This window comes from Phalaenopsis equestris, unplaced genomic scaffold, assembly GCF_001263595.1.
Source record: "Phalaenopsis equestris unplaced genomic scaffold, ASM126359v1 Scaffold000732, whole genome shotgun sequence".
NCBI classification, from domain to species: Eukaryota; Viridiplantae; Streptophyta; class Magnoliopsida; order Asparagales; family Orchidaceae; genus Phalaenopsis; species Phalaenopsis equestris.
Genome location: NW_018165172.1, coordinates 76535 through 86543, shown reverse-complemented (window position 1 = coordinate 86543; position 10009 = coordinate 76535). Strand labels below are relative to the sequence as shown.

Here is a 10009-nt window from a genome sequence, read left to right as displayed (position 1 = left end):
TTTGATGAGTAGTATTTTTAAAAAACTTAATTGACTACAACACTATAAAAATTTATAATCAATTATAAGTATTAATTAAGAAAATAGAATAAAAAAATATTAAATTAGATTTAAATGATGTTTTAATATAAACAATAATTTTTAAATCTGGCTCCAATATTTAACATCTTATAGCTATCTGATTAGCGTTGTCGAAACGACTCTTTGTTCCTGAAAGGCTCGTGCTCGGCTCTTAAGTAAACGAGCAGAACACGAACATATTTTTTGAGCTCCAAATATAAACGAGTCGAACACGAGTTGAGCCTATACACCCCTAACCAAATCCCAACCTAAAACCCAACTCAGAAAAACTGGGGAAGGGGTGGACCAGAACCCCTTCAATGCATGCATGCATTGCATGGATGTGCTCCTCCTCCCAACCCCACTCTACACATTAGCTCCTTATATACGGTAACTGGTTAGGGAGAATGCAGGGAGAGAGAGAGAACGGCAGAGCGAAGACGAAGAGAGAGAGAGAGGGGGGGAGGGGGCTACCGTTGCGGAGTATAACCTGCCCTTCTTTCGCTTCTCAGTCACGCCGCCTCTCTAGATGACCATTGCAATCTCTTGGTCTTCTTTCAGTTCTTCCGCATTCCTCCCGAATCCCAATAACTCCTCTCTTGCCTTCTCTCAAGGCAGATAACGTCGCACCCAGCTTGTGCAAGCCCTCACCGCCTCCTCTCATTGTCGGTGAGTTTCTTTCTGATCCGCAACCCGATGCCCTTTCGTTTATCTGTTTGTGATTGCGCCCGATCGTGTTCTCCCAGTTTCCGATCGTTTTTAGTTGATTTTCTGCCGTTTCTGCATTCTTTTCGGGATTGTTATGTTTCTTGGAAAGAAGTTTGGGTTTTGTTTGGGGATGATCGGGGTTTTAGGATGTGTTTAAATCTTTTCTGAGTATTTGAGATTGTTTTCTAGCGGGCATTGATGCTTTTAAGTTTTAATGACCGGTTACATTTGATGATTGTGTCAGATTGGTATCTATAATCTTATATGAGAGTTGATCCAGCTAAGGTATGAATTTAGAGCGTTGGAATTGCTCGACTAGGTCTGTGTGTTTTTTTTGCTCTGTTCTTCTTTTCTTGATGTGGATTATTTTGTGAAGGGGAGGAATTTTGGGGATCTTTCAGTTTCAAGTGTATTATGAATGGATTTATGTTTCTTTCATCAACAATTCAGTTATTTTTGCATGACGTTTTGCAGCATTGAATTATGACAAGTTGCTGGAACTTGGAATTTTGTTCGGCCGTTCTTCTCCTGTTTATTTATGATGAAATGAGAATTTGATTTGGATTCTGAAGTTTGTGTTCCTGATTCTATTTTTTTCAGTGAAATTAGTGATATTGACTTGTTGAATCCATTATATTACTTTGATTAAGGCATGTGGTTTGGAAAAAGTATGCTCATTACCTGATATTAGTACTTAAAATTTTGTTGAAATTGGACTTTTGGTGCCTGAAGGAATGCGTTGTTGGATCTGCGTTTCTGAGCAGAACTGGCTTTTCTAGGCACTTTCAGGCTTCATAAAAGATCATTCTGCTGTTTGTTTCATGGAAGGAGACATGGTTGAGCAAGACTATGATGAATTTGAGATGCTTCTAGGGGAAATTCCATGTGCAACTTCTGGAAACCATTTTTCAAGACAAGGTAGCTTCACTGCGCACTCTCGAGAGTTACATAAAAACTCCACGGGGAAGGCGAGAGAATTTTCTTCTTGCAACTTGGCTGCTAATCTGCCTTCTCCAAGCAGAAAGGATTCTGAACCGTATAATTTTCCTCGGCCTCCTACAACTAGAGGTTGCGCCTCTTTTAATGGCAATGTGGCCTTCTCCAAAAGTCCAGAACATCAAAAACTCCACAGAACAATAAATTGTGGTTATGAAAACTGCCTGACACTGTTACTAGATGAAATGAGCATTAATGAGAATCTGACATCAAAACCAAGTTCTCCTGCTTCAGTTATGAACATGGAGAGCCCTTTGAATCACATTTTTTTACAAAGTGGACAGATTGTCAGCCGCCAAAACAACACCCTTCTGGGATTTGATGCCACAGATATGAGTATTCCCCCATCTGCAAGTATTGAGCTAGAGAAACAGTCTCCTGCTCTGAAAAGAAATGAGCTTGTAAATCCATGTGATAGAATTGATGCTGAATGTAATGTGAATTTATTTAAATCTGGTAATGTTTATGAACCAAACCAAATCCCAGAGAGTTTATTGGGTAACTCTACTGAGAATCAGCAGGTCTGTCCAATGAACACTATGGCTATGCCCATGAATCCATGCTTTAATACTTACCAGTTGCTTCCAACTGCACATGGAGTACATTTACCTAAATTATATCAGCCCAACTATTTTGTGGATACTCAATCCCCTCCCATGCATCTAGCTCAACCAGGTATGTTTAGGCATAGTAGGGAAGAGGAAAGTTTTGGTCGTCTCTATCAACATTACTTGTATGCACAGAATTTGCAAAGTCAAAGACCTGAAATCCGTCAAGTTAAAAGGAGTATGAATTTTGGCATGGGGCCTTTCAATGGAAATAATTTTCACCAATGCTCTGGCCTTTCTATCCCTCAACACCTTGAACATTGTAATCAAAATTTACATTTGAACGATCCGACAATTTATAATAATTCTAGTTTGTTGGATTATCGCCAATACTTGTGTCAACAGTCAACTGGGAGACTTGAGAACTTTTGGCCTACGAATGGAGAGAAGGTAGTATCTATTAGTAGTCTAAGTTGTTCTGTCAAGGATTCTCTGGGGCATCAGAGTTTTGAAGTTAGAAAGCAAAGCTTTCCTGAGATGTTTTTAACAAGGTCACATGGTGTGAACTCAATGGGAGTTCTTAGGCCCAATCTTGTTACACCTGATCAGCGATTTCTCCTTGATGAAAACAGGTTGAGATGGTCAAATGGCGATGCCCATCTGTCTTATGGTCTGAATAATAGATCCTTGCAATTTGATGATCAAAGCTATGAAGGTTCATGTCTTGATGTATTTTACTCCGGGCTTGCTTCAAAGTCAATGCAGAGAAATTTTAATTCAGTCGATGAAATATCAGGGAGAATAGTTTTGATGGCAAAGGATCAGCATGGCTGCCGTTTTTTGCAGAGAAAATTTGCTGAAGGCAGTCAGGAAGATATAGACAATATCTTTTCAAAGATTATTTTCCACATTGTTGATCTCATGACTGATCCTTTTGGAAATTATCTCATTCAAAAGCTTCTTGAAGTATGCAATGAAGAGAAAATAATGTTTATACTGAAGGTCATTACCAGAAATAATGATGAGCTTAATAGAATCTCTTGTGATATGCATGGGTATGTTTCTCGTTTTATGATTTATGAAGAAATTAATAATATTGCTTGTTCATTTTTCATTTTTAGTTACTTTTTTCATTAAGTGCAGGACTCGTGTTGTGCAAAAGATAATTGAAACTGTGCAGACTCCAGAGCAGATTTCTATGATTGTGTCATCGTTAGCGCCTAATATCATCTCAGTAATGAAGCATATCAATGGCAATCATGTTGCACAACGGTGCTTGCAATATCTTTCTAAGTTTAGCATGGTAACCTTTTCAACTCTTATGGAAACAAACATAATCACAACTTGCACTTATGCTTCCATTGTAGTCATCAAAACTTTAATTTATTTAATATTGGTTAACTTTTACCAATATTATTTGTTACATCCCAAGCTCTTAGATTGTCAGTTTTCATCAATTGTTAGTATTTTCCAGTGATGTCGCTTTATGAAATGCTTTTTTATCAATTTTCCATCTGATTAAATGTCTTTCTTAGATCAGTATTTTTCTTGTGCTGAGTTGAAATTGTTGTTGATGTAAACATATCAGAAACCTGTGCTCTGTATATCAATGTCTAGGCTTGAGTTGTGGGATTAAATTCATACTTTATCCTATAAGAAAAGAGGCACTTAAATGCTGTTTAACTTGTTGATGTGATGGTTTGACAATCTTTGCCATACACATCTGCATCTTCTGGTCATGGTGTGGCCTTTCACTTGAACATTAAATTGCAGAGATTTGTGCTAACTTTATAAGTTTTCTTACTTATGTGAATGTTGATTCAAGCTTTTTTTTATTCTAACATCCTATACAATAAGACACGGTTATCCAGTTTTGTTTCTTGGCTTAAGGTTTTGAAATAAAAATTGTAGTTACCTAAATTAAGTATTTAAACAATGATGGCATCTAGTCACGTTATGGTTTGTCCATCTTGACCAGCAAACTAGTAAGTAATGGTGATGATTAGTTTGAATATGTTGATATGATAGCCGTTGCTTCAAATCACAATATAAAAAAATTATACCAGTTGGTTTTACTTTCAAGTTTTGTTGCTATCAAAGTCAAGGTCTTATTAACATCTAATCCTTCATACCTATCACATTTAATAAGCATTATATGTGGAGATAATTGGGTTGAAGCTTCTTCATTCAACTTGGTGTAGGTGGAGATTAGTGTAATGGTCGGTGTAGTGATTGGAAGTTTGTATTTATCTTGGTTAGTGTTGTATCGAGGAAATTTTTTTGTGGATGTGCAATAATAACCATTGAAGGGCTGAATGTCACATTTGTAAGTTATAGGCCTTTTCAAGGAGAATTTGGCTACTATTATAGGGAATTGTGACTGATGAAGTTATTTGATTTTGGAGACGTAAGCTCTCCTCTATCTTTCATGAGTATGGTCAATGGAAGGGGGATACTAGCGTGATAAAAATTTGAGGGTAATTTTTTATTGTAATTTTTCTTTTTTGGACTAGTGGAAATTTATCCCTCTTTGTGACCATGGACATAGATAGATATCACTGAACCATGCAAATTTTCTTCTTACATTCTTCTTTAATTGTTCTCCTTGCAAATTATTTTTCCTATTCTATTAGTTTTCATTACTCTTGGGTTCATGCTTCTTCTAACAGCGGAAGGAAAATATAATGAAAGCAAGCTAAGTCACAAAAGGTTGATAAGCTAGCAACTCTATTACATCAACAGATTTTCTATGTAAAGCGTGATCATGAAGCTATTTGCACTTCAGAGTGTAGCTTACGTTTCACTGCTTCAAAGCATGCTTTAGATCTCACACTTATCTTGTTCTTTGTTTTATAAGAACATGCTTCACTACACTTTTAACGGCAATAATCTAAGTACATTTTATTGTTTTATGAAATTATGTTGCGATCCTATTCTTTAAATATTAGGCAATATCCTACTGTGCTTGATAATTCTGTAGAATGTCCTTCATAAATCTTGAACCTTTTATTTTTCTGTTGAAAGCACATGTAACAGTGAAGACTTATGTTTTATGCATACTTCAACATTTAAATGAGGGGATCTTGCATAGCATTTAATTTGTTTATTTGGTAATTTACTTGATCTGAAAATCCAATCACTCTTTTATCATTGCTTACATTAGCCAACATAATCTTATTTTAGGCTTAAATAATAACAATATTTGTTAAGTAAAGAATGTTTTTTTAAGGAGCGAGATCTCTATATGCATTGGCAATAAGGATCTATTGTTCACTTTCTCAATTATTATGTGAAGAATATCGGGGATGAGCTAACCTACATGTAATGCTACTTGTTTAGAAGTTATAGGTTTTATGAGCACTATCATTATCTAATGCAGAAGACAAATGTTGTAGACTTGATGTGCTCTCTGGAGATTTGTTATTGCTGTTAATTTTTTTTGCTTTTCATTTCAGCAAACTTTGGAGTTTAGACCCAAGGAAGAATGCTTGCATGTATTTACTTGCTCAGTTCAGTATGTAGTTGTGTGAGATAAATAGCCTTCTTAGAAAATTGAAAACGGTGCATTGTTATGGAAATGTTTAATTTTGAAGGCTGTTGATCCATTTAAAATAACAGGAGGAAAATCCAGAATTTAAAGCCAGAATTGACAATTTAATCAACCATGAATGCTTTTTTTTTATTCTTTTGAGCTGATGAAACTTCAGGACTTATTTTCACTATGAATTTTTTTATTATCAGGATATGTTTAATCCGCCTAAGCACCGTAGCATGCATTGCATACCTCTAAATTGCTGCCAGCCAGTTCATGTTTGTACTTTTTTCATCTCTTCAAACTTTTTCGAATGTTCAATGACCTTTTGATAGCTCTCAGATATTTAAATTAGTGTACAATTGAACATTTTTCTTTTCAGTGGTTATTGGATGCATGATACGGAATATTTTCTATGTTCCCTTCATGCTATGCATTGACAGTATGCTTGAAGTATCCACAATTTTGTGAACCTCCTTAATTGTCCTGTCAAAAAAGTTACGAGGCCAAAAGTGTTTATTACAATAAAAGTGCGTTATCAACCTTTGCTCATCCATGTCTATATCTACACATGGTTTTGCTACTGATTTGGCTTTCGGCATGGTAATGCTGATTTGTTAGCATGAACATCAGCATATTCTCCTTGAGCTTCTCTCTCATAACAAGAATGAGAAAAAGTGACAGTAATAGTAAAGGTGGCATTTGTTATCTAGTTAACTAAATCAGCCTACTTATTTGGGTCTGCTTTTCATTTGATTGTTGAATGTGCTGAACATGTTAAATTTCTTTCCAATCAACTTGACAATATAAAAAAAGGCTTCTAACACGGTTTTGATATTCAAATACTCGGTAAGAAATCCCTTGGTATGCTAGTGATGAAAGACTGGGTAAGAGGCAATATCCGTTTAAACTCAAAGCATGCTTAGTTTTTGAGCCACTTCATAATTAACAAGCTATTGCAACTTGCATCGCAAATCAATGGGTTAACTTAAACTTTTTAAGAGTTAATTTTTTTTTGCTAAAAAGTGGCTTGCATGAACTCTATCTACATCTTGACCCCGTAGGCTGTTCTGTCATTCAATAGAATTGTTATTTATTGTTTGCTGCATAGCTGTCTCTATTGTAACAGGGCTAACTTGAAAATTATTTTTTCCGTAGTCTTGAAATTTAATTAAAGTTAGAAACATGGCATGATCTATGTTCTTGTTTCCCTTGTATTTTTTGTTTTGCTTGCATTATTTATCTAATAGAAGTATCTTTTTGTAAACCAAATTTAATAAATCAGAACAGTGTTGAGAGACATTTAAAGGCAGATAATAGTGTCTGGATCTGTAAAACATTTGAATACTGGTAGAACATAACTCATTTTCTAACACGGTCCAAAAATAGCTTGAACGTTCTATCGCAAACAATTTTCTTTTGGGGCCCAATCTTGTTACTCTAGAAGCCACATAAGAGGCGAAAATCCAACATTGAGAAAGATTAATACATTTTATAAGGAGCATAAATATCATTAAATAAATTTTTCTAGCTTGAAGCTTTCTTGAAAATGAAATCAAGGCCATTGGCAGTACATTGATAAATTATATGTAGCCTTAAACTTTTAGAACCTCTTGTTATTTTAATTTCTAGCATAGGCTTAAATATGAAAAATATTTACTAATTATTTTTATTTTTTCAATTTTTTTTATTTTTTGAAATTTTTTATTTATATAAATATTTATTGAATTTTTAAATACCTAAAAATGTGTAGAATGTGCAATCTATTTCACTTCTTGTCCTTCATCCATTTTGTATTAGTGTGATCCTCGGGTCATGTATATGCTCCATCAATTTATATGGAGGTACTCAATACTAGCTAAGCAGTCCCACAATGATTATTGGTTACATCTTTGGGTTCTCACTTGTACTTATTTTTAACTCTAAATGCCAAACAAGCTATGATTGCATGTAGAAACTCTCTGCTGATTCATTACACGTGAAATAAATTCAAAAAAGGCCTTCTCTTGTGATCATTAAACTCCATCCTGCGATCCATAAAAAATACTGCTTGCTTTTGGCAAGTTACATTTGTATGGAATGTTTAGAATTAATAAATGATTAATAAATCTTGACACCTAAGAATTGGGACACGGATAAAGATGATATTATCTAATTATCATTTGTTTTTACAGTTTTTACTCTTTTTTTTTTCCTTTATTATTGAAGATGAATCTCATCCTATGAACTCCATTCCACTAACTGTCAACCATTATCTCACAGCTTCTTATTGATGCTGCAATTGCTCATTGTGTCGAGCTGGCCACAGATCGCCAAGGCTGCTGTGTACTTCAAAAATGTCTCATACATTCAGATGATGAGCAAAAGAAGAGGCTTCTTGATGAGATCTCATCCTACTCACTGATACTTTCTAAAGATCAATATGGGTATGCGATCGCATTCTAATATCGTTGTTTATCACATTTTTAATTTTAAACTGCTCGAATCCCTAACACCATGTAACAATGAATCCTATGCCTTTGAGCAGGAATTATGTAGTTCAATATGTCCTGGATCTAAAAGACCCATGGGCAACCGCTGTTGTACTGGAACAGTTTCTGGGAAATTATGACCATCTTTCAGTGCAGAAGTACAGCAGCAATGTTGTTGAAAAATGCCTCAAACTTGCCGAAAAGGACGATTTTGCCAAAATTATTCAGGAATTAATGGGATCTGATCTGCTATCACAGATCCTGCAAGATCCATACGGAAACTATGTAATGCAAACCGCTCTAATCGAATCCAAGGTACCATTGCATGTCGCACCATTTTCTTTTTTCTTTGTTGAAAGCAGGACTATTGCTTGCTTTTCTTATTCTGTGATTTAAATGGCATATAGTACTAAATAATCAAATGTCATTATGGTAAGGTGCACGAAGATCTTCATACTGATCTTGTGGAGGCCATCATTGCACTTGCTCCTACCCTGCGCAGCAGTCCTTACGGGAAGAAAGTTCTCTCCACCGCCTGTCTGTCTGTCAAGAAGTAACATTTTTGACATTTTTAATTGCACAGTCAACTTTTTGCTTTATTGCATAGTACAGGTATGTCTTACAGAAAGGAAATGTAAAGATAAAAAAAACCAAAACCAAAACTGCATTGGTGCTGTAAAGAAGGTAATAGGAATTGTTCTAAATTTAAATGATGTTATCACTCAAGAAGTTCTGCATAATGGTTATACCAATTTATTTTGGGAAACCAGTTTCTTCTTGAAGGTTTGTTAGCTTGTCTTTTGGAGTCGAAACCGAGGGGAAAAGTTGTAGTTGCTTCGTGTAATGTATAGAATCTTATAATATTTTGTGATTGTCATTGGAATCATAGGTTATTTGAGATGTTCATTGGCTATATCGTCCTTTTTCGTGCTTTTTTTTCGTTCTTGCAGTGCGAATAATTTGTTTACCATAAACTATCTTTTATTACTTTATCATGCAGATGGACCGCAGTGCGAATAATTTGTTTACCAGTTTCAATTTCTTCTGAAAATAGTGTAAACTATCTTTTATTACTTTATCATGCAGATGGACTTTTTGTTTCTTCTTTGGGGCAATTACATATAGACCACCCGAAACTTGCTATTTACAAATCAACCATCCTTTCTTTGTCCATTTTCAAATTCTCGCTCAAATATCAAGATTCATGATAAAACCCCAACCCATATTTTTTAGTTTTTGTCAAATTCTCAAGAGTTTGATCGTGGCATGTGTAAATACATTGGTTTTATTTTGGGGGCATTTCCATACATACCATATAAGTCCTATGTGTTTACATATTTAACTCCTAATCTTTGCTTTTTATTTTTAAACCTCCCAAATCTTTCTTATCCCATTAAAAAATACCGCCATGCTAACTTTTTAAATTTTGAAATACACCTTTTCATAATAATTAAGCTGGTATGTTTGTAAATCTTCCTTTCTTTTTGCAAGTTTCACTTTTTTGGTACTTGCATGTAGGGCTGTCAAAACGGCTCGTTGTTCGCAAACTGCTGGTGTTCGGCTTGTTAAGAAACTCGTGTTCGGCTCGTTCGCAAAGTTAATGAGCTGAACACGAACAACACGAATAAATATTTTTTCGTTCGTGTTCGGCTCGTTTTAGCTCGAAATACTACTAATCAATTATATATATATAT

The 10009-nt window shown here is 35.0% G+C and overlaps 1 protein-coding gene across 2 annotated transcripts; it reads left to right on the top strand.

Annotated features, from left to right (window-relative positions):
- The first annotated feature begins 412 nt into the window (after positions 1–412).
- Positions 413–9264, top strand: LOC110030523 (pumilio homolog 12-like). Of its 2 annotated transcripts, none has more exons than XM_020733265.1 (6): positions 413–729; positions 1533–3367; positions 3456–3615; positions 8107–8270; positions 8372–8630; positions 8753–9264. In XM_020733265.1, exons 2-6 carry the CDS (start codon positions 1590–1592, stop codon positions 8870–8872), a joined length of 2481 nt encoding a protein of 826 aa, XP_020588924.1. In that variant the 5' UTR covers positions 413–729; positions 1533–1589; the 3' UTR covers positions 8873–9264. The 2 variants fall into 2 exon arrangements, with proteins under 2 accessions (XP_020588924.1, XP_020588923.1); XM_020733264.1 differs by having other exon boundaries at positions 1501–3367.
- The last annotated feature ends 745 nt before the right edge of the window (positions 9265–10009 follow it).

Bases quoted from the DNA above. Each gene is read 5' to 3' on its own strand.
- LOC110030523 (XM_020733265.1), top strand. From the start codon at position 1,590: ATGGAAGGAGACATGGTTGAGCAAGACTATGATGAATTTGAGATGCTT. The intron at 3,368-3,455 runs GTATGTTTCTCG...CATTAAGTGCAG, and splicing joins ATCTCTTGTGATATGCATGG to GACTCGTGTTGTGCAAAAGA. The intron at 3,616-8,106 runs GTAACCTTTTCA...ATTATCTCACAG, and splicing joins ATCTTTCTAAGTTTAGCATG to CTTCTTATTGATGCTGCAAT.